The sequence below is a fragment of the Rhinatrema bivittatum genome, chromosome 4, assembly GCF_901001135.1.
Source record: "Rhinatrema bivittatum chromosome 4, aRhiBiv1.1, whole genome shotgun sequence".
Lineage (NCBI taxonomy): Eukaryota > Metazoa > Chordata > Amphibia > Gymnophiona > Rhinatrematidae > Rhinatrema > Rhinatrema bivittatum.
The window spans coordinates 240,273,404-240,297,799 of record NC_042618.1 but is presented as its reverse complement, the minus strand read 5'-3'; the positions used below and the strand labels follow the sequence as shown (position 1 = coordinate 240,297,799).

Below are 24,396 nucleotides of genomic sequence, written 5' to 3'. Positions count from 1 at the left end.
AACCGTATCTAGCTCCGCACGTTGCTATTTCCTCTCCTTTTCCATAATTTCATTACCTCCTGCAAGGTCAGTCCACTTCCCCCAAAATAAAATTCTAAACAAGAATTTTGAAATGACTCATTTATTTCAAAAAAATGTATATAGTCTGCCTCGTGCAACTCACAGTCATTCTGGGCAGACAACGCAGCTACACAAACATTATAAAAATAGACAAATTACATATCACAAATATTACAATACTAAAACACTACGGGGTAGATTTTAAAAGAAGCGCGATCAGCCTACTTTTGCTTGCGCATCAGACTCAAGCAAAAGTACGCTGGATTTTAGTAGATACGCGCGGAGCCGCGCGTATCCACTAAAATCCTGGATCGGCGCGCGCAAGGCTATCGATTTTGTATAGCCTGCGCGCGCCGAGCCGCGCTGCCTCCCCCCGTACCCTCCAAGGCCGCTCCGAAATCGGAGCGGCCTTGGAGGGAACTTTCCTTTGCCCTCCCCTCACCTTCCCCTCCCTTCCCCTACCTAACCCACCCGCCCGGCCCTGTCTACACCCCCCCCTTACCTTTGTCGGGGGATTTACGCCTCCCGGAGGGAGACGTAAATCCCCGCGCGCCAGCGGGCCTGCTGCGCGCCGGGCCGCGACCTGGGGGCGGGTACGGAGGGCGCGGCCACGCCCCCGGGCCGTAGCCACGCCCCGTACCCGCCCCCAAAACGCTGCCGACACGCCCCCGGAACGCCGCGACGACCGGGCCCGCCCCCCGACACGCCCCCCTCCGAGAACCCCGGGACGTACGCGAGTCCCGGGGCTCTGCGCGCGCCGGGAGGCCTATGTAAAATAGGCTTCCCGGCGCGCAGGGCCCTGCTCGCCTAAATCCGCCCGGTTTTGGGCGGATTTAGGCGAGCAGGGCTCTGAAAATCTACCCCTACATAAATAACATGATAGAAATCTGCCACTGATCAACCTAACCAATTACAGATGGCATTTTAAAGCACTGGAGGTATACGGTTAAAAGGATAACTAAATCTTTAAGCTGACAACTGGCAAAATGGCTGTCTACTAGAGATGTGAATCGTGTCCTCGATCGTCTTAACGATCGATTTTGGCTGGGAGGGGGAGGGAATCGTATTGTTGCCGTTTGGGTGTGTAAACTATCGTGAAAATCGTTAAAATCGTGAGCCGACACACTAAAACCCCCTAAAACCCACCCCCGACCCTTTAAATTAAATCCCCCACCCTCCCAAACCCCCCCAAATGCTTTAAATAACCTGGGGATCCAGCGGTGGTCCAGAACGGCGGCGGTCCGGAACGGCCCCCTCAATTGAATCCTGTTGTCTTCAGCCGGCGCCATTTTGCAAAATGGCGGCCGCAAAATGGCGGCGGCCATAGACAAAAACGATTCGACGCAGGAGGTCGTTCCGGACCCCCGCTGGACTTTTGGCAAGTCTTGTGGGGGTCAGGAGGCCCCCCCAAGCTGGCCAAAAGTTCCTGGGAGTCCAGCGGGGTTCAGGAAGCGATTTCTTGCCGCGAATCATTTTCCGTACGGAAAATGGCACCGGCAGGAGATCGACTGCAGGAGGTCGTTCAGCGGCGGTCCGGACCGTTTTTGTCTATGGCCGCCGCCATTTTGCGGCCGCCATTTTGCAAAATGGCGCCGGCTGAAGACAACAGGATTCAATTGAGGGGGCCGTTCCGGACCGCCGCCGTTCTGGACCACCGCTGGATCCCCAGGTTATTTAAAGCATTTGGGGGGGGGTTTGGGAGGGTGGGGGATTTAATTTAAAGGGTCGGGGGTGGGTTTTAGGGGGTTTTAGTGTGCCGGTTTTCCTGCCCTCCCCCTTCCCCCGATTTACGATTTTTTAACGATAAATCGGGGGAATTGGTATTGTATCGTGGCCCTAACGATTTTTGACGATTTAAAATATATCGGACAATATTTTAAATCGTCAAAAAACGATTCACATCCCTACTGTCTACATAATTATGTCTTTAGTTTCTTTTTAAAAGAAAACCCTGCATTTACTCTTTCTTAATCTCTTGGGGAAATGAATTCCACAATGTGGGAGTGACTTCTAAAAATGCCCTTTTTCTAGTTATTTGCAGTCTAAATTTCTTAAATGAAAGGGACCAGAAGCAGTCATTTTTTCTGCTGAACATAAACGGCAGGTAGCGCAAGAAATACACAAATGCTCTGTCAAATATCCTCTCCCATCATCTTGCAGTGCCTTGCAAACTAACATCAGTATCTTAAATTGTACTCTGTAAACAACTGGGTGCCAATGGAGGTCTTTCAAATATGGGGTTAATTGCTCCCCAATTTGATGACCCCCCAATTAACTTTCCTGCAGCACTTTGAAATGAATCTAGGTGGTATATAAATATTTTAAAATAAGGTCGTTCTATTGTGCTGCTGTTGGACAAGCACGTATTGGGGATGCACAAAACATGCTGATTATAGAGAGATAGCACATTTCTAACTGCCTTCCCATCTCGCCCCTGTTCCTGGTTACTCTGATCAGGACTGGAATTCATCTCTTTAACTGAGGGAGTTTGTTGCCATTATGTCTTTTGGAACTTTGTTGGTTGGAGAAAGGCAGGTTGGAAAATACACAGTTTTCCTTGCACTTTTGGTCTTGGAGTTGTTTTGTAGAAAAATGTGAGTGCACATTGAACTGTCCTGTGCAAAAAAATCAACAAAAGGTGTGATGGGATCAATGATTTAAAAAAATAAAAAAATTACAAAGAAAGTGTTTTTTCTTCTTCAGTTGATTTTTAAGTGTCCATTTTTATATTATATACCCAAAGAATTTTTGTTAAAACACCTTAAACTTTTGTTTCTGTCAATGGTATTGCAGGCTGAGATCATCTCAGTCTTACGCGCCACAGAGATCTCCATTGCCTCCTGGGGCTAGTGCCGGTAGAACAAGCGTAGTCTTTGTGGGTTTTATGGTGGTTTCACAGATGCTTCCTTCCCCTTCAGCTGCATCAGACCCTGACTTTTGGGGCTCTGTGCTCTCTGCAGGATTTGCAACCTTTCTTTCTGTTCTGACGATTTTGCTGACAGTTGATTCTGGGTTCACTCTGGTGCTCATCACCCTGCCAGTTGGTGGAAGACGTGGTTTATCAGGGATGCTGCCCCTTGACTGCATGCTGCTCAATTTCTGCTCTTGTCTTTTCCTGTCCATCCACTGTCTCACCATCCTTTCTGATTCCTCGTTTCTTAACTGTTTCTCTTTAATTGCTTCTTCTTCTTTTCTTCGTTCCAGCCTCTTCTGCTTCTTCTGGGCTGCTCTCTCTCTCCTCAGCAGAGTTGTTTTCTTCCTCAGCCATTCCTTCAGAGCTTCACTGTTGGAGCTTTCCAGCCTGCTGTCTGTTGGCTTCTTTATTCTCACCCGTGGGGGCCTTTCAGGCATTTTCTCTTCTCTAGGTGTCTTCTTTAGTGCCAGCTTTTTCAGGTGCTGGACAGACGCATTGACTGCTGGCACTGGATTATATCTTAAAATCCTTAGACCAAATGGTCTCAGAACCACCATCACTAATTTTGGTTCTGTGAGAGCTGGACCCTCCCTGCTTCCATCTTCAGCTTTGCTTTTAGTTGGGGGTTCTTCCATTTTCCTTGACTTAGTCTTACCAGCCCTGTGGTCTGACATCTGGCTCCTGCCATTCTGCAAAGTTTTGAAGACTTGCTTTATTGCCTCCTGCTCTGCAAATGAGCTTATGGTACTGGAAATGCTGATTCTGTTTTTTCTGGATGACCCTTTGCTTGGCATTTCAGTATTCAGTTTGGACCGAGTGATTTGCCTTGTGTTAGACTTTCCTTACTGGAATCCTTCCCATCTCTTCTGTTCCTCTACATTCCTGACAATTCAAAGGCCCTGCAAGCTCTAATCCCTTCTGCAATGTCAGCGATGCTTCCTCTTCTAGTAGTATATAAATTTCAGATCCTGATTTTCTCTTTTCTGTCTGAATTCATTTTTCTAGCAACATTATGAAACAAGCCTTTGTCTCTTTGATGCAAATGAATCCCATGGGTTACTTGCATCCAATTTTCACTGTACGGCCACTGAAGTCCAGAACAATTCAGTCTAAAAGAACATGACAATAGAAAGTGTTATAAACAAAGTCTACAAGAGAATTAAAAGTGTCCTCCACTGCACAGACCCTCTCCTCTTTACTTCAGTTGTTACTGGTGCTGAAACAGCTTTGTATGTCTTTGGCATATAGCTAAGTGTTAGGTTGAAAAGTCAAGCTAAAGGTACCTAGCTCCATAACCACATCATGATCATGAGAGTGAGATGGGGAACCAGACATCTGTGTTTGCCATTAACGTGCCTGAGAATTATCCCATCAGTGCTGCTACATTTTAGATTTGGGAATCAGAATTAGGTACTGCCTGCTTTTATGGGCAGCTTGAAAGTGTTTTACATACCTTTACCATTGTGCATTTAGGCAACTAATGATATCTGAGGCTGGCAAAATTAACCCTCCAGCCAAACCCCTTTGGCAACCAGCATCAGAATGGCATCATCCAGATGCTGTTTTGAAGTTGATCACCCCAACAGACAGACAAACTTCATGAATAAATTTGAAGATCTGTTGTCCAGATAGCTGGCCAAACTCTTTTTGAATCCAATCTCAGCGCAGAACAGTAACTAGCATATCTTTCATCCAGAGCACGTGAAGAGCTCCACCAGCAATTTCAGCTCAGAAGAAAGAAAGTTGTAAAGAGCATTACCCTCCTGAAGCTTCAGTTATTTCTTGTCTTATCTTAATTCCCCATTCTTCAATGTGAGCTCATGTGATTTTATTGTATAGGGGCAACGACCCACTCAAGGGCACACTTTGTTATTAGCTGAGAGGTTATGCATTTGCTGAGCTACTAAAACTAGTTGAAGTAAAATACAGCAGGATCCCATCTCTACAGAAAAAAATGACAAAGCATATTTAGGGTCAAAGTCATTTGTAATATAGAATGCAAGCTTTCATTTATACCCAGTACTGTACATGAGATGCTTCTTGAGGCAATGTGGGGTGAGCTGGCATGTTTGTTAATTTAAATACCATATTGACTGCCACAACAAAGCTTAGGGGTTAGTTTTTATAGGATTAGCATCATATTAACCTATTTTGTTTTCTCTAACACCTGCTGGTGTCCCTATGATTTTTTTTTATGCATTGCTGAATATAGTTTCATAAGGCAGAATATAAATATTTTAAATAAAATAAATAAAAAAAGAATACAATTTTATTACCTTGTAGAAGGGGGCATGGTTGTTCCTGTTTGCCAGTGGGAAATGTCTATGCAGTTGGCGGGGGTAAAAAGTGGCTAAGACTGGCATCTGGTTGAGCAGAGGCTGTAATAGCCCAAGTCCATGGCTGTCATGGCCCAAAAGTGATGGGGAGAAGAGAATGGCAGCAGTCAGACCTGCTGAGGCAGGGCTTTCCTGGCTTTATAAAAATAGAAAAGCCTCATTGTTATTTTTTTTTTATTTGTGGTTGCCATGGCCCAAGGCACAAGGGGCTGGTAGTAGTGAAAGGAGCCTGAAGTGAAGAGAGCCGGTGGGAGGTGGGACAGATAGTGCTTCCCACTGCAGGGAGGATTCTTGCTGCCACTGGAGGAGCGGCAGCCTGAGCCCAAGCAGGTTGAGGAAGCACAGGGGCATCCTACCCGATGTCATCAATAATACGTTTTGCCATACTGGGTCAGACCAAAGCTCCATCAAGCCAGCATACTTTTTCCAAAAGTGGTCAATCCAGGTCTCAAGTATCTGCCAGGATCCCGAAATGATGTCATGTCAGCAGACTGAATACTTTAAAGGTTGCTGGAAGGTGTGCAGGCTGCAAAAAAGGGGGAGATGGGCCAGTTTTGGTTCATGATCCATAGTCTGTCCACCCTTGTTCTAAAGCAGAGGTGGCCTACTGTGGTCCTCAGGAGCCATAAACAGGCTGAGTTTTCAGGATATTCATAATGCATAAATGGAGGTAGCACATGCAAATCTATGTCATGCAGGTTTGTTGTAGATATCCTGAAAACCAGACCTGTTTGTGGCTCTTGTGGACCAGAACTAGCCTGTTGGAATCTGAGGGAGGGAGTGCTCCCAATTCCGGGGGGATGTATGCCCATGGACCATAATGCGACTGCAGAGAGGAGCTCTGTGGAAGCACCGCGGCAGGCAAGACGTGTCCCAGCATGGGAGGAGCAGGCTGACCACCACCCTAACCTCTGCCAAAACTGCACACACCGGTAGAGACCCAACAACACAATGCTGGTCTCTGGGGTAGCACTCCAGCCACTCGATAGCCCTTTCGGACCTGCCACTGGGTAGCGGCAGATGCGGCAGGACAGACAGAGGTCAAGGACAGGTGATGGTACTGGAGCTTGGAATAAGATGAGACCTCGGCCTTAGACTAGGCTGATGGCTTGAAGAAGGCGAGGAAGCTCGGAGGCTCAGATGAAATGAAGACACGTGGAGCTTTGGACTCAGACGAGATGAGGACACTTGAAGGCTCAGACGAGACGAGGACACTTGAAGACCCAGACGAGACGAGGACGCTTCATACTTAGAGATTCAGACGAGATGAAGACGTGACGAGGACATGAGGTAGCTTGGAACTCAGATGTTCAGACATAGATGAAGATCAGAAGTGGTTTCTAAAGAGTCAGGCGAGGATTCCGGATACTCCGATGAGGATTTGGAACTTGGAAAGACTCAGGCGAGGATAAGGACTCAGGATCGGAACCTGACAAAGGACCACCACCCTAACCTCTGCCAAAACTGCACACACCGGTAGAGACCCAACAACACAATGCTTGTCTCTGGGGTAGCACTCCAGCCACTCGATAGCCCTTTCGGACCTGCCACTGGGTAGCGGCAGATGCAGCAGGACAGACAGAGGTCAAGGACAGGTGATGTACTGGATGGAGGCCTGCCATCTCCATATTTAAAAAAAAACAAAAAAAACCAGGGGTGGGAAAGAGTATGTATAATTAACGAAGAGTTCATAAGCTATAGGTACTACCAATTATTAGGCTTTTTCAATATTTGTTGATAGATAATGTGGCTTTCAATGCATACTTCACTTCAATACATATCCAACATAGCTCTCTGCTTCAACACAGGGGAGAAGAAAAACTAATACTTCACCCATATCCAGCACTGCTCTCTGCTTCAACGGCAGGGGAGAAGTAAAACTAATAGTACACGCATATCCAGCATAGCTCTCTGCTACAATGGCAGGGTAGAAGAAAAACAACCAATAAGGGCTGAATAACATAGTCTGGGTAAAACAAATAAGCATGGGTGTAGCTTGCTTATTGCGGCGGTTACTACCCCTAACTAATCAAGCTTGATATTTCACTTGGATGCAGCTCCATCAATGCTCTCTGCATTAATGGTGGGTGTGAAAGGGAAATAGAACCAAAGGTTACTAGGAGCCAAGAGAAACAGATAAGTATGAGAAAAAAAGAAGTGTGAGGCTTGCTGGGCAGACTGGATGGGCCGATTGGTCTTCTTCTGCCGTCATTTCTATGTTTCTATGTTTCTATAAGAAGTGAGACTTGGAACATCAGGGTTGGAATGTAGGACATCGGATATGAATGGACACTGGTACCTTGGAACATCAGGACACATATGGCATTTGGACAGCAGGGAACTTCTAGAGAGGAGGACCCAAGGGACGATTGGAACATAACGGATGAAGACATCAGGAGGCCGAGACATCTGGACATCCAAAGACAAGGGGATGTCAGGACATCCGGAGATAGGGAGACGTCTGGACATGGAGACATCGGGACACCTGAAGACAAGAGGACGGGATCCAACGAGAGACCAGAACATGGAATGAAGACGATGACAGAGGTTCAAGAACCATGGACGAAGACAAGGAGGACCAACAGGGAACAGAGTGCCTTGAAGAAGTGAAGAGGGATCATGGAGGACTCCTGGAATGAAAAGCTGGAACTGAAGATCCAGGAGGGGTCCGACTCCATGACCAACTCTTGCGAAGGCGGAGCCCTTTTGTAGGGCTGAAGAGGAAACGCTTAAGGATGTCAGCAGAAAGAGCTCAGAAGGACTGCCCACCGCTGGCCCTTTAAGAGCAGAGAGAAAGCGCGGCCTCACGCCTAAGGAGGCAGTACCATGGAGAGCGACGTCCTGCAGAGAAGGAGGATGCAAGCCCCAACAAGAGCAGCTCCCTGCCGCAAAGAACAGATGATGTCGGCTTCCAGGCCGCGTGAAGAGGAGCTCTGGAGGGCCTCCAGGCTGCGGAAGAGGACCCGGATGATGGCAGCCTCCAGGCCGTGGAAGAAGAATGTTGGTGGTGGCCTAGCCGTGAAGAGCCAGAGGAGGCGGCGCCCAGGCCGCAGAGGAAGCAGTGGAGTCGGCGGCGGCCTCCAGGCTGCGAAGAGGAGCATCGAGGGTGGCTTCCTGGCCGTGGAAGAGATGGTGCTGGCGGCGGCCTCCAGGCCGCGGAAGAAGGAAACGTTGGCGGTGGCCTAGCAGCGAAGAAGGAGCAGGGACAGCCCCAGACCGTGAAGAGGACAAGCGGCAGCAGCGACGATGGCAGCGGCCCACTGCGGAATGGCAGCGGCAGTGAGGGAGATGTTGGCATCCTCCAGGCTACGAGGAATGGCGTCAGAAAGCTGGCAGCGGAAAGGTAAGAGGCTGCTTGTGGCCTAGCCACAAGCAGCATGACAACATAGCCAACCTTGTTCGAAAGCATAAGAACATAAGAAATTGCCATGCTGGGTCAGACCAAGGGTTCATCAAGCCCAGCATCCTGTTTCCAAAAGAGGCCAATCCAGGCCACAAGACCTGGTTACGCGCATAAGGTATGCGCGTAACCCTTTTAAAACCCCCCTGAGCGCGCCGAGCCTATTTTGCATAGGCTCGGCGGCGCGCACAAGCCCCGGGACGCGCATAAGTCCTGGGGCTTGCAAAAAGGAGTGGTTGGGGGTGTTGCCTAGGGGCACGGTTCTCGATCGGGGGCATGTTCGGGGGCATGTGGGTGGTCCGGGGGCGTGGCCGAGTGCCCCGACACAGCGGCCTGTGTCGGGGCCTGCCACGCCAGCGCGCGTAAGTTACCACTGCCCGGAGGCAGTAGTAACTTTTCTGATAAAGGTAGGGGAAAGGGTTAGATAGGGCCGGGAGGGTGGGTTAGGTAGGGGAATGGAGGGGAAGGTGCAGGGGGGTGGAACGGGCAGCGCGCGCAGGGCTCAGCGCGCACATGTTGCACAAATGTGCATCCCCCTTGCGCACGCCGACCCCGGATTTTATAAGATACGCGCGGCTACGTGCGTATCTTATAAAATCCAGCGTACTTTTGTTCGCGCCTGATGCACGAACAAAAGTACGCGCGCGCGCTCTTTTTTAAAATGTACCCCTAACTGTACTAACCACATCCTCTGGCAACAAATTCCAGAGCTTAATTGTGCGTTGAGAAAAATAATTCTCTCCGATTAGTCTTAAATGTGCTACTTGCTAACTTCATGGAATGCCTCCTAGTCCTCCTATTATCCGAAAGTGTAAATAACTGATTCACATCTACTCGTTCAAGACCTCTCATGATCTTAAAGACCTCTTTCATATCCCCCCTCAGCCATCTCTTCTCCAAGTTGAACAGCCCTAACCTCTTCAGCCTTTCCTCATAGGGGAGCTGTTCCATCCCCTTTATCATTTTGGTTGCCCTTCTCTGTACCTTCTCCATCACAACTATATCTTTTTTGAGATGCGGCGACCAGAATTCTACACAGTATTCAAGGTGCGGTCTTATCATGGAGCGATACAGAGGCATTATGACATTTTCCGTTTTATTAACCATTCCCTTCCTAATAATTCCTAACATTCTGTTTGCAAAACATAGAAAAACTCTGGTTCCTAGACGGTGATGAATATTACTAAGTCAACCATTATTTTGCAAAATAATGACCCAGTATGGCAAAACTTATAACTGATGACATTGGGCGGGATGCCCATATGCTTCCTTCTCTTCCTGCTTGGGCACAGGCTACGGCTCCTCCAGTGGCAGCAGAAATCCTCTCCGTAGTGGGAGGCACTATCTATCTCACCTCCCGCTGGCTCCCTTCACTTCAGGCCAGATATGCCTAGCCTAGACTAGACACAAATTGCAGAAGACCTAATAAATGCATGGGTAGGCAACTCCAGTCCTTGAGTACCCCAAGTTAGTCAGGTTTTCAGATTATCCACAATAAATATGCATGAGATGCATTTGCATGCAGTGGAGGCAGGGTATGCAAATGTATCTCATGCATTTTCAGTGTGGATATTCTGAAAACTTGATTGACTTGCAGCACTTGAGGCGCGTGGTTGGCCACCCCTGTTTTGGTACAGTTATTGACTTGAAAACCTTTTTGGATAGATTGTGTATGTTTAAGAGATGCTGAATATATTTCTTATGCCTTGATTTAAATAGTCTCATTCATTATTATTATTCCAATAGGCACAGAAATATGACAACCCTGATACTGCTGTCATATTTCCTTTTAATTAATGGAAGCAAATGCACATTTGCACTAACTTTCTGCTGTTTGTGTTTTCACTGTAAGACGGACCGTGGCAATTCCACATTAATCCTGGAGCAGCTAACATCACCCATGGAGGTAGCTTCGGTCTTGCAGTAATTAATCCAGATGAAGTGTGCGTTCAAGGAGCTAGTGCCGGAATTTATTATAAAAACAAAATGGGAAAGTGATCCTCATTCTATTCCCAAAAGTAGCTTCCTTGTGAACTAGAATGAGGGCAGGAAGCCCCATGAATTAATCCAGAAGTAAGTAGTGAATAAATCCGGGAACAGAAAGAGTTTATATGCACAGGGCTGGCACAACCCACTGTGCAAGTTGTGCACTTGTACAGGGCGATGGCTCTGAGGGGGTAGCGGCAGCCTGGAGACACCGGTGGATAAAATGGAGGAGAGTCCAGGGTGCTGCCTGGCAGAATCTACCCCACCAGCTATCAAAGTAAAGAAAAGGCTCTGGGCTGCCCGTGGCCTAGGACACCCTGAGGGAGTCTTGCCTGCTCAGATTTAGTCATCAGATTGGCCAGGGGTAACCCGAACCCCCTGCCAGATGCAATGTAGCAACATGCAGATCCCCCGTGCGAGCTGGCAACAGCAATGAAGCCATCTTCTACTGTTGCGGGGCCGGTCTTGCCGTAGGAGCTGCGAAATCTCATTGCTCCTCTCACGAGAGGTCATGCAACAGGTCCTGCAGAGGTCAGCAGCAGGTCATGACATCACTGAAATGCTGCTGCTGCTAGTTTGCATGGGGGATCTGCATGTTTCTGTATCGCATTGGGCAGAGGTTAGGGTTACCTTACCCAATCCAATGCCTAAGCCTGAGCTTTAGGCCGCGAGCAGCCTGGAGCCTTTTCTCTGCTAAGGCTGCTATTTGGATTCTGCCAGGCAGCCCTGCGGCTTCCACTCCACTTGTTCAGGAGGAAGAGCCTGGGAGGGGGAAAGAGGTGGGAAGTGACTGGGTAAGAAGCAGGAGAAGGAAGAAAGTGAGGAAAGCATAGGAAGGGGTAAGAAGAGGGGAGGGAGAGAGTGAGCCTCTAGGAGAAGGGAGAGGGGGAAAAGCTAAGATAAGAATGAAAGAGGGGGAGAAGGGGGAAAAGCTGAGAAAGTGATTCACTAAGGGGTGAGAAGAAGGGGAATAATCTCTAGAGAGACAGGAATGGTGGAAGAACTAAGAAGAGGGAGAAATATCCAGAGGGAGGGAGGAAAGATCCTCTGCAGGGGGAGAAGTGGGGGAAAGAGCCAAGATAGGGAGGGAAAGGGGAGAAAGAGCAGAGATGGTGAAGGAAAGAAGTGAATTAGTGAGGTCCCTCGGTACTGTGACCAATCATGCTTTTAGCTGCAAGCTTTTAGCTGCATTGAAGGGAGGCGTTTCCAGTGGGGAGGGCGAGATTAGGTTGTGGGAGGAAGAGGTACACGCATAGCTGTGGCGTTTTCAAATCTTCACGCAAACTTTCCCTGCAAGATTCTCTCTGGAGAAAAAGCAGCCGCAAGTGACCGCACGTGCTTGGTATCCGCGGTGCGTTGCAAGATGAAAATCCACGCGGACTTTTGCTTCATGAATCGGCGCAAAGCCTGCGGGGAAAAAAGCACATGCAGTGCTTGCCCAGTTTGAAAATCACCCCCCAAACTGCACAGGTAGGTGGAAGGGCCTTAGCTACTTTTACTTGCAGGTTCTGTGCCAGTTTTCAAAGACTAAAATATGCGCAAACTTTCCCTTTCAAAACTGCCCAAGGAAAATGCACACTCAGAGATTTGCACCTCCTTCTTTCCCGCCAACCCAATGTGCTTGGTTTGGAAAATGAGAAAAACTGGACCTCTAAGGGGTCAGTTGACTGATCTTGTGTTCTCCCCCGATCTAATGCGAGTACTTTTACATGCTTACAGGGTGGCCAAATGTCTCGTGTAAATGGCTTTTGAAAATCACACCCTGTATGACAAGACTTTGCTGAAGACTGAACAAACCCACACCTGCGGCTGGGAAACTGGGCAACTGAATGGCAGATGAAATGTAATGTGGAAAAGTGATGTAATGTGGAAAAGTGATGCACAGAGGGAAATACCATCTCATCTTCAGGGTTCGGTATTGGGAGCCACTACCCAGGAAAAGGATCTTGTGGACAACACTGTACATTGAAATCCTCAGCTCAGTGTGTGGCGGTAGGAATAATCCGAAAAGGAACGGAGAATAAAATGGAAACTATCATATTGCCCCTGCATCGAGCCTATGGTATGACCACACCTGGAGTGCTGTTTGCAGTTCTGCTCACCCCATCTCAAGAAAGACACAGTAGAACTAGAAAACGTGCAGAGGAGGGTGATAAAAATGGCAAAAGGGAATGGAACATCTCTCCTAGGATGAGAGGCCTATGCAGGCTAGAGTTCTTCAGCTTGGAAAAGAGGCAGCTGAAAGCGGACATGATAGAAGTTTATAAAATCATGAATGGGGTACCCTTTCAAATAATGCTTAAACAAGAGGACAATAAAGGAGACTAAGAACCAACAGATCATAGAAAGTACTTTCTCATTCAGCGCACTATCAAGCTGTGGAATCTGCTGCCAGAGGATGTGATCAAGGTGACAAGCACAGTGGGGTTGAAAAGAGGTTTTGGACAAGTTCCTAGAGGAAAAGTCCATAACATATTATTAACTAGGTAGACTAAAGAAAGCTGTTGTTGCTATCCCTGGGAATAAGTAACAGGAATTAGATCTGCTTTATGGGATCTGCCAGGTACTTGCAACCTGGATTGGTCAGGATGCTGGGCTCGATGGGCCTTGATCTGATCCAGCATGACAATTCTTATGTTCTTATTTGGGCTGCACTCGTACTTTATCTGCATTCTCCTGTAGAAAGATGAAAACACACTGATCTGAAAACCGGTGATGTAAAAAAAAAAAACCAAAACAGCAGCAGCATAGACCAGAACAAATGAATTCTGATAAATAATAAGACTTGCTGCTATCATACGTTAATCTCCTCAGGACTGCAAATACAACACTACAGCTCTACAGGGAGGTGAGTTTCAAAGAAAGGAAATTAAATAAAAAGGATTTGCAATAATATTCACAAATTAAAGTAGTTAAAAGGACCTAATTTTCCCCAGCTTCTCTAGTGTATAATGCCGTTTGAAGCTAAAAAGGATGTTATTTGCTAAGAATTAGAACTAAGAATTAGAACTAGTAATGTTTTTATATGTTCGGTTTTAGTGATGGATGTGCTGTTTCATTTTTAAAGGGACCCTGCCCTCAAACTAACAAAAAAGGAAGAGGTCGGCTGGTGCCATTTTGTTGACCAATTTAAACCCACAGATGGGGTAAAGGTTTAAGGGTGAAGGTCCAAGGGTAGGGGGAGGGGGAGGCCTAAGGGAACAATTTATTTTTGCCGGTTGGGCAAATTAAACAAAAAATAGCAAAAAGAACAAACTGATACAAGAAATAAAATGAAGCGGAAATTGTTCCACTTTGTGCGCACCCCTTGATTTACCCATTGGCTAATCAGATTGCATTGTGCAACATGTGTTCTTATTCCTTTAGGAAGATTTCTTGAACGTGGCCAAGACTCCATGTATAACTGAATCAAAAAATTATAATTCTGTAGTTTTTTTTATTTTTAAGTGAGAATGAATCAGTTACCACCTTCATGGTTCCACAGCGGGTCCCAGGACGACTTCCCTCACAGTAGTTGCCAGTCCTGCTTGGCCCCGGCATCCCGCGGAGGAGGTCGCCTGGCCTTCCACTGCACGTCGGGCCTCACGCCGAAGTTCGACGTCCTCGGCCATGTTAGCCACACCCATACACGCGAGTGTGCGGACTGCCCAGACTCATGCAGGGCCAAGGGCGGGTCCTAGCTCCGCGGCACGCCCTGATTGATTCCCCGATATAAGGAAGTTCCTGTCTCTGCTTCCTTGCCTTGGCAATCGGGTCGGTTTGTTCTAAGATTGCCTCTGCGCTTGTACCTGTTCCTGCTTGTTCCTAGTCTCATTCCAGGATCCTTCTGTTCCAGTTCTGTTCCTGACTCATTCCTGCATCCTGGTTCCTGTAGCCTGCTCGTTCCTGTGTTCGTCTGTCTGTCTACCCAGGAGGTACCCTCGGACTGACTTTCTGGTACTGATCTCAGCCTGTTCTTGACCTGCCTGCCTGCCGCCTGCCTCAAAGACCTCATCTTGTTCCTCACCTGCTTGCCTGCCTGCCGCCTGCCTCAAGACCTCATCTTGTTCCTGATCTGCTTGCCTGCCTGCCGCCTGCCTCAAGACCTCATCTTGTTCCTCACCTGCTTGCCTGCCTGCCGCCTGCCTCAAGACCTCATCTTGTTCCTCACCTGCTTGCCTGCCTGCCGCCTGCCTCAAGACCTCATCTTGTTCCTGATCTGCTTGCCTGCCTGCCGCCTGCCTCAAGACCTCATCTTGTTCCTGATCTGCTTGCCTGCCTGCCGCCTGCCTCAAGACCTCAGCCTGCCTTTCACCTCGTCTGACCTCCGGTACCTGACCTCTGCTTTGCTGACCACTCCTCGGACTGACCTCTGGATCTTGATCTTTGCCTGCCTGACCTCGTCTCCAGATTCTGGCTCTGTTCCTCGCCTTGTCATCACCAACACTGTTCTGGTTCTCCCTGTTCCAACCAGCAGCCACCTTTGAACCCGATCGCACTCCTCCTGTCTCCGTGGGCATGCCGGACTTTCACTCTCCTAGGAGACCCTGTGAGGCCCACCTAAGTCCAAGTGGCCCGGGTCCCTATGGGCTCCTCCCGGGGGGACCTCGGGCTTCCAGTGGTGAAGCTCTTCACAGCCTCTGTCTCCTCCAGTGCTCCTCCCCCTGGGGGCAGTTGCCTCCTGTTCCCTTTCAGGGGACGTTCCACCTCTGCCTCAGGACAAGGGTCCACCCCTGAGAGCAACAGAATCTGACTTGCTGGTAGTCAGTACTGGTTCTGGTTAGACTTGACTAGGCTAGATATATTTATGGAGATTTTGATTAGAGGCAACTATTGTATATCTCCCTTTTTCCTGATTACAGTAACAGCTTTCCTCTGCTTTGTTCTTTAATTTTCTTTGGATCTCCCCTTCTTTTACGGGATTTAACTTAAAGATGTTGTCATTTTCTTGTTTCTTTAGATTGTTGAATATGAATAACCTGATTTCCTCCCCCCCCCCCCCAATATGTATGTATGTATGTATGTATGTATGTATGTATGTATTTATTTATTTAAAAGCTTTTATAGACCGGTATTCGTAGAAACATCATAGCGGTTTACACGGAACTTAAAACGTAATACATGGAACAGGGTGCTTGGAACTTGGAGGGGGTGTAGCATTAAATGGGGGTAGGTATAGGAACTTGGAGGTGGTAAAACATTAAATGGGGGTAGGTATTACCTCATGGGCATGGAGATGCATATACCACTAAGTAAGGATATACATACAGAGCTTTAATACGTACATACAGTGCAAAGCATTTGCGGATACAATGATACAAATTCCCTACAATGGTAAAAGTTACAAGTTCGCTACAATGGTACAAGTTCAATACAGGGGATGGTGCCTGTGGTGCATTTCAAGGGTTTGGGAGGGGGGGGGGGGGTGAGAGCGGAAGGGGGTAATACCTGGGGGGAGGAATAATTTAGTGGCTGAGGGGAGGTGTTAAGTGGTGAGTGGGGCATAGCGCTATTCAAGCTTGCTATATGATAGCTTGCTTTACTCTTTTTTTGAAGACTGAAGTATTAAATAATTCATTATCAATAGAGAGAAAGTAAAAAAAACATTTTTTAAATTAAAAAAAAATATATTTCATGCTATAATTTGTTTGTTAAATTTGTTTCTTGCCTGATCAGATTAATGCTCCAGATTCGGCACAATGTAAAATTTCCTTTCCAGGAATGACAGTAATAAAACACAAACAGAAACATACATTGCGCAATACAGACAAATAGGTTACTAAATATTACTAGCATCATAGACAGTAAAACTGACCATAAAATATGCCAAAGATATCCCATGAAGAAGATCCCAGAACAATTACTTGTACAATATATCAGCATGAGAAATAATCTAGATACTGTAAATAAAGCAAATTCTGTGAACAAACATCATGATAGGGCTGGATCATTTGTAATGTACTACTCACAGACAGTTGCTTATAAGGAGAAATTACTACTTACCTGAAAATTTCCTTTCCTCTAAGGAAGGCAGGCCAATCCACACAAGTGGGTTATGCAGATGGAGATGAAGTAAAGCTGACGTCACGGACATATAGCCCTGCCTCGACATCAGTCTGCCAGTATTCCCTGGAAAAGCCAAACTGTGGACAAATTGATTATATGTGCACATGATTATTAACAGTCAACACTCATGCTCCCACTCAATTGGGATCACAGAGATCAGTCAAAATAATTAACATGCAGTAATCTCAGGAACTGGTTATGTCACTTACCAGCCCTTCAGGGAATGAACAGAATAGCAGTCTGCATCGTCCACAAGGAAGGAATGAGCTAAAAGCAAGTAGACAGCCAAGGGAGGGTTGTGAATTGTCCTGCCTTCCTTAGAGGAAAGGAAATTATCAGGTAAGTAGTAATTTCTCCTTCCTCTGCACTGAGGTAGGCCCATCCACACAAGTGGGATATACCACAGCTACTCCTGAACAGGGCAGGAGGCTACCCGCAGTCCAGTCAACGCAGAACGCTTCGGAGCCCAAACAACCAAGCAGTAATTCTTGGGAAGGTATGCAAGGAAGACCACGTTGCTGCTCGGGAATCTTGGCCAGAGACAAAAACCAAGGCTCCACCCATGATACCGCCTGAGCCCTCACTATGTCACAGGTACCGACGGTCGGCCCCTGTGACATAGTGAGGGCAAAGGCGATCGGCGACATTTTGAGTAATGGCATCAGACGGCCGGCGTACAGGAGGTCGCTCCCGGACCCCCGCTGGACTTTTGGCAAGTCTTGTGGGGGTCAGGAGGCCCCCCCAAGCTGGCCAAAAGTCCCTGGGGGTCCAACGGGGGTCCCGGAGCGACCTCCTGCACTCCAGCTGTCCGATGCCAGTACTCAAAATGGCGCCGATAGCCTTTGCCCATATTATGTCACAGGGGCTACCGGTGCCATTGGTCAGCCCCTGTCACATGGTAGGAGCACAAGATGGCGCCGATGGCCATGTGACAGGGGCTGACCAATGGCACTGGTAGCCCCTGTGACAAAGGCTATCGGCGCCATGATGAAACCGGCACCGAGGGTGTGAGTGCAGGGGATGGTTCCCGCACCCCCCGCTGGACCACCAGGGAGTTTTGGTAAGTTTTGAGGGGGTTCAAGAGGGTGGGGGGGGTTTGTTTAAATTTTTATTTAGGTGGCTGTATAATTCGGCGAAGGTTCGTGTATTCGTGGGGAATTGCGATACGTTTCGCTTCCCCACGAATACTACGAATAGTGCAATATATGTTGCAGATCGCCAATACGGCAAAAACGAATGCACACCCCTACCTCTTGACATCCAAGGCATGCAAGAGACAATATTCACTCTCATCTCCATTCCTGTCCAGCGTGAGCAGAGAAATAGACCGATTCAATTGAAACTCTGAAACCACTTTCAGCAAAAAGGAAAGTACAGTTTACAGTTGTACCACCCCCCGGAGTCACACATAGAAACGGCTCATGGCAAGAAACAGCTTGCAGCTCGGAAACCCAATGTGCTGAGCAGATTGCCACTAGAAAAACTATCTTCAAGGTAAGTAGCTTCAAGGAAAGACTATGTAGCGGTAGAAAGGTAGGATCCCCCAAGAAATCCAGGACCAGATTAAGGTTTCCCAAAGGCACTGGTAGCCACAGGGAGGACGAAGAGGCTTAACTCCCTTCAAGAACCAAGACACATCTGGATGGGAAGACAAAGGCCCACCATTGACTCACCCCTATAACAGGGTGATAGCTGTCACTTAAACCTTTAAGGTGTTAAGGGCTAAGCCTTCAAGCAATTCGTCCTGCAAAAATTCCAAAATGAATGGAATTTCCATTTTGAGAGGCTGAGAACCTCGCTCCTCACACCTCTCCAAACTCTAACATAAACCAGAGATGTAGAAAAGTTTCTAGCCCAGAGCAAAGTGGAAATCACTGCAGCAGAATAACTACACTTTGTAGAATGGGATCCTGCCACAATAGATCAGTCCACAGCAGTAGCTTGAGAGGACTGTCCACCTGCAGCTTTGGCAGATCAGCAAACCATGGCCTCCGGGGCCAATCTGGAGCCATCAGAAGTACAGTTTCGGTCTGGCTTGTGATCTTTCGAATGATCCTGCCTATTACTGACCATGGCAGAAAGGCATATGATATCCCATACCGTGGCTATGCCTGAATGAGAGCCTCTGTACCCAGAACTTTCGGATCCCTTCTGCGACTGTGGAACTTTCGCATTGGTTGAGGTCACCCGCAAATCCAGAAACGGGTGACTCCTGCGCACCACTTTGAGCTGAAAGGCTTCGTCCAACAACTCCCACTCTCCTGGGTCCAAGCTCTGTCTGCTGAGAAAGTCGGCTTTATATTGTCCTTTCTGGCAAAGTGGGAGGTAAATATGTCTAGAAGATGTTGCTCTGCCCATACCATGAGTGCATCTATCTTCTTTGACACTTGTTGGCTTTGGTTCTATCCTGATGAATGTTGTAAGTCACAGTCTTCGTATTGTCCGACATTATCCTGATCACCCAAGCCTCTAGATGCTCGGCAAACCTCAAGCACGTGAGTTGAACTGCCCATGCTTCCAAACAACTGATGCTCTACTGACGCACCTCAGTGCTCCAGCGACCTTGTACTAACCATACCAGGGTCTCTAAGGAAACTCCCTTCCTAAGAAAATCCACTTGCAACCACCACTGGAAGTGGATGCTCACCTCTAAAGGCAAGTGAAACCTTACCATGTAGTCCTGAGACTGTGGACTCCTCCAGGAAAGCAATGTGCGCTGAAGAGGCTGCATGTGTGCCCTAGCCCAGGGGATAACCTCCAACTTGGCTGCCATCAAACCCAGGACCTGTAGATAAGACCACACTATCGGGTGAATAGTCCTTCTTACGCAATCAACTTCTGAATGTGACTCTCTGGCAGAAACACTCTGCCCTGCTTGTATCAAAATGAACGCCGAGATACTCCAGTGTCTGAGGCAGTTGTAAGCTGCTCTTAGCCAAGTTCACCACCCAGCCAAGTTCTTGAAGTAATGAGACCACATTGTGAAAAGCCAGATGATTCTCTTTCACACTTTTGGCTCAAATCATGCAGTCATCATACGGGTAAACCAAGATGACGTCCCTGTGTAAGGAGACCTAGGCGCAGTGGCCAGCCCAAAGGGCAGGCCTGAAACTGATAATGACGTCCCAGAATGGCAAACTGCAGGTACCATTGATGTTCCTGGCAAATGAGAATATGCAAATATACCTCCATCAGATCTAGAGACATGAGAAATTCCCCTAATTGCACTACCATTATTACGGAGTGCAGCGTTTCCATACGGAAATGAATCACCCGCAAATGACTCCTTTGAGCTCCAGGATGGGCTAAAAGGATCTCTTATTTTTGGGTACAATAAAATAAATGGATTAGCGATCAGGAACAGGAATTATAGCCTTCAAGTCCAACAGCCTCCTTAAGGAAGTTTCCACTGTGACCCTCTTCTGTGGGGATCTGCAAGGATAGACCATAATGGCATCCAGAGGAATGCGAACAAACAAAAGAGCATAGCCTTCTCTTATCACTTCTAGGGCCCATTGGTCCAACATGAAGTGGACTGATAAAAACAAGATAGAGCCCGCCTATCTCCAACCCCAGCAGATGGGTCCATACACCTTCATTGTGAAGATCAAGGTGCTCCACTCCCAGAGCCCGCATTCTTCTGAGACTTCCTGGGCCAAAAGAACCGAAATTTACCAAAAGGTCGAGACCTCTGAGTAGTAGCTTCCCTATAGGGTTGAAAGCACCTGTAGTCTCTAGCACGGCCTCTTGCCCCAAAAGGATGTGATGACAGCTTCTTATCTTCTGGCAAATGAGGGACATGGGATCCCCCCCCCCCACCCCATCTATTTGCTATTTTCTCCAACTCACTTCCAAATAAAAGAGAACCCTTAAAGGGTAATATCGTGAGATTGGACTTAGATATTGTATCCAGCGACCAATTTCGCAGCCACAGCTGATGCTTAGCCTCTATCACAGAAGCCACCCTCTGGCAGCAGTGCGAACCATGTCACAGCCCGCATCAGCTAAGAAGGCGGCTCCTGGTTCCATCACTGCTCTGCTATTCGACACAGCTCCTTCAGTCTCATGAGAGAGGCGCAGACTAGCCCGAGTCACCAGGGAGCAACAAGAGGCAATTTGAAAATTCATCATCATAGCCTCAAAAGACTGCTTAAGGATAGCTTCAATTCTCCTATCCTGAGCATCCTTTAGAGCTACCCCTTCTGCCACTGGAATGGTGGTTCGCTTAGCCACAGAACACACCAGCGTATCCACCTTTGGGAAATGCAAATGTTCCCTTGCCGCAGATTCCAAGGGGTATAGACTCGCCAAAGCATGCCCCCCCCCTCCCCTTTAAAGTTTGCTTTTGGAGCGCTCCAATCAAGGTCAATCAATTCTTGAATTCATCCAGGAGAGGAAAGAAACACGTTGCTTATTGTAGGTGACCAAAATGGGATTCTTCTTTTGCATGCACATAAAATCACCCCCAGCCACACCAAGCAACTTCAGAGTCTGAGATAACAGACTCGGCACTTCGTCTCTATGAAAGAAACGGAGCAGAGATCTATGCAGTTCTAAATCCGGGGGAAATTTCCCCCTCTTCCAGAGGGGAAAAAACATAAATCCTCATCAGGAGGATCCACATCCTTTTGAATATCATCAAGGACCACTATACTGCGGCACTTGCATATGGTGGCAGACAAATAGGACCTCCAAGTACTTGACCCCAACTTCAAAGGCATCACCGACTTTGTTGGATGCCCCTGCAGAAACGTCTGTAGTCCCTGGAAAAATTCTACCCAGAGAAAGGAGGATGGGACCATACCAAGCCCTATAGGCCCCAATCTGATGTCCTTGGATCAAACATCCCCTGAAAACGTCTCTGTCCTAGGGTCAGCTGAAAAAGAGGACACCCCCGTTGTGTCGCCTTCAGCTCCAGGCCCCCTTGACCGAGGGGATGGACCAGCATCAGCAAAATCAGTAGGAGGCAAATCACAACAAGCATTCAGGCAGTGTTGGCACAGACTCGTAGAAATCCCTGGCTGTATTGCCCTTATTTGGCAAGCAGTACAGATCGCTAAGCGTTTAGACTTCTTTGTCACCAGCACCATACTGCCTTGTTTTTCTCATGTACCCAAATAAAAGACAGTATGCTCGCGCTCAGTGCGCACTCAAGTAGGCACACAGTGTGCGCTCAAGTTGTGTGCTCCTCAAATATAGGCTGCGGCCTTGTGTGCATAAGTAGTTGCACACGTGTGTGTCTATGTCACTACCCTACCGCACTACAAGCATGCGTACAAAGAAGCGTGCAAAAATGATGCCGCAGCCTACCACACAGCTTCAAGAAACCACACCTGGGTGCGGGACCTAGCCAAAGGCTTCTCAACCTGCCATGCCTGCACCACCATTGCACTTCACTAAAGTCCCCAGAGAAGTGAGAGGGGAGAAGGGAAAAGACGCCGATCACTAATGCAGAGGGAAGATAGCCCGGTAAGGAAAGAATAGGGGAAATAAAAAATCCCTAGTCTCTCTCTTCTTTCTTCGTTTATTTATTTATTTATTTATTACCTGAGCTCAGCTTTTCCTGGCTGACAGGATGTACAGGTCTCTGGCTACGGGGGAGAGGGTGAAAGCCACCAGTGTCAGGAGTTCAAGCAGTGTTATCAAACTTCTCCTTTTCTTCTTAATCTTCCTCATTTTTTTTAGACTACAAGCAATCCCCAGTAGGGAAATGTATATCCACCACATGCTGGAGACGGAGAATACTAGTGAGCTGATGTCGGAGCAGAGCTATATGTCCGTTTCCATCTGCTGCTAGAGGTGCATAACCCACTTGTGTGGATTGGCCTGCCTGAGTGCAGAGGAAGGGCAGTTTTTGGCATACTTATGAAAAATAAAAAAAGCTTATGTCTATGACACTGACATCACAGGCAGGGGGAGTAGTGCTAAGCAGGAAGACAAACCCAGAACATAAGTATTCTCGAGGAGGAGTTGCTGGCAGAGGAGGCAGCTGGGCTTGGGTTTTCCAAGGCAGAGCAGGCAGCCAAGCTGGAGGCTGTGAGGGTGGGAGGGGAAAGGGAGGAGAGTGTGGAGAGGGGAGACAATGTGGGGGGAGAGGGCGGAAAGAGGGTGTGAGGGAAAGTAGGAGGAAGGAGCGAGCCACTCATCTCCACACCACACACCCTTATACTCCTCCACCCACACCATGCACCTACTTTTCCATTGCCTTACCCCATACTCCACCTACATCCAAACAGTCCCCCAACCATACCCCCACACCCATCCCCAACCCTAACATAAGTACACACTCTCATCAATTACCCTCAACCCAGTCCCCCACATTTCCCCAATTATAATCACATCCTGACTCCCCCATCTCCACCAAATACCTCACTCTCCACCCATATACACCCATTACCCACCCTGCACCCCAACACACACTTCCACCCTCATCCACACTTCCACACACCCCCTACTCCCACCGCAGTCATTTATACTACTACAACCATAGCTCCACCTCTTCTCCTACACACACTTTCCTCTTCCACTGACACACATTGACCTCGCCCCAATCACATCCACCATCCCAGACACACACACCCACACCCCTTTCCCACCCCACCTCTATTTCTCCATCTACCGGTCTCCTGACACCCACAGTCTACACCTCTCCCTCCTCCAAAGCAAGGATAAGACATTCACACATACACACGTAGCTTCTCTAACACACACTTTTCCTCCCCCTCCCCCCGAAGCAAGTGTGATACACACTTACAGGCCACAGTCATAAAATGTGCTCTTGTAAATTGCCATGTAATTCTAGACTAGTTTGTTCATTCTTTAGAATGTGAATTTTTCCATCACTAGTCTTTATAAAGCTCTGCTGGTGAGATTGCTTAGGGCCACAGGGATCATTGAGCCCTGCTGGTAAAGATTTCTCTTCCTCTAGCTAGAAAAAAAGCTACCCTAACACTATTAGCCATTCTTGAGTCCTTCATTTCCAGGGCTCATGCCTCCATTCATACATCTCTTTTCCCCTTATCTGTCCATTACAGGGTCCCACCCCCCCATCCATGCCTGTGTCCGATCCTTGCCAACAGACCCCCCCACCCCCCCCCCCAAATCTTGTCCATCACAGACTCTCCCTGCTACTACATGAAAAAGCGTCAACCCCATTCAAAATCCTCCAGATATGCACAATATTGAACATAAGCAGCTGGGTTTAATGGTAGTAGAAATTTGCACCCCCATTCTTTTCCCTTAAAGACACACAAAAAAATTTAGGAAATTAGGTTACTCTGTATTCCATTCCCCAGAAACATCTTTCAGTGCCTCCTTTTGCTCACAAATACATTCAATCTCTAAATCAGCAATAAGAAAGAGGAAAAAAAAAACCTGCTCCTGATGCAAAGCTTCTCACTTCATGTTTGTGTCTGTTCTCCAAGCAACGGAGGATGGAGCAACGTCTTAAAGAGACAAGCACGCTTAATATATGGAGGAAGAATTCAGTCAGACAGGGCAAAGAGACCACGATTATAAGACACGGAGGAACAGAAAGTCTGATAAAGTGATACAGGAGAGAGAAATTCTAATGATATAAAGATGAAGAAATATTTGAACACAGAAAAAATCCTCCCATCCACTTCAGGATTGAAATCAAATGCTGGCTTGTGTGG

At 47.7% G+C, this 24,396-nt stretch overlaps 1 protein-coding gene across 2 annotated transcripts; it reads right to left on the bottom strand.

The window, feature by feature from the left end:
• Positions 1 to 1,894: 1,894 nt before the first annotated feature.
• On the bottom strand, positions 1,895 to 24,163 carry LOC115090614 (stress response protein nst1-like). 2 transcript variants are annotated; one of them, XM_029599958.1, is made up of 2 exons: positions 24,116 to 24,163; positions 1,895 to 4,083 (listed from the first exon to the last, which is right to left on the bottom strand). In XM_029599958.1, exon 2 carries the CDS (start codon positions 3,766 to 3,768, stop codon positions 2,872 to 2,874), a length of 897 nt encoding a protein of 298 aa, XP_029455818.1. In that variant the 5' UTR covers positions 3,769 to 4,083; positions 24,116 to 24,163; the 3' UTR covers positions 1,895 to 2,871. The 2 variants fall into 2 exon arrangements, with proteins under 2 accessions (XP_029455818.1, XP_029455819.1); XM_029599959.1 differs by lacking the exon at positions 24,116 to 24,163 and adding an exon at positions 16,679 to 17,262.
• Between the last annotated feature and the right edge of the window lie 233 nt (positions 24,164 to 24,396).

Coding starts and splice junctions, on each gene's coding strand:
- LOC115090614 (XM_029599958.1), bottom strand. CDS start 3,768: ATGCCAAGCAAAGGGTCATCCAGAAAAAACAGAATCAGCATTTCCAGT.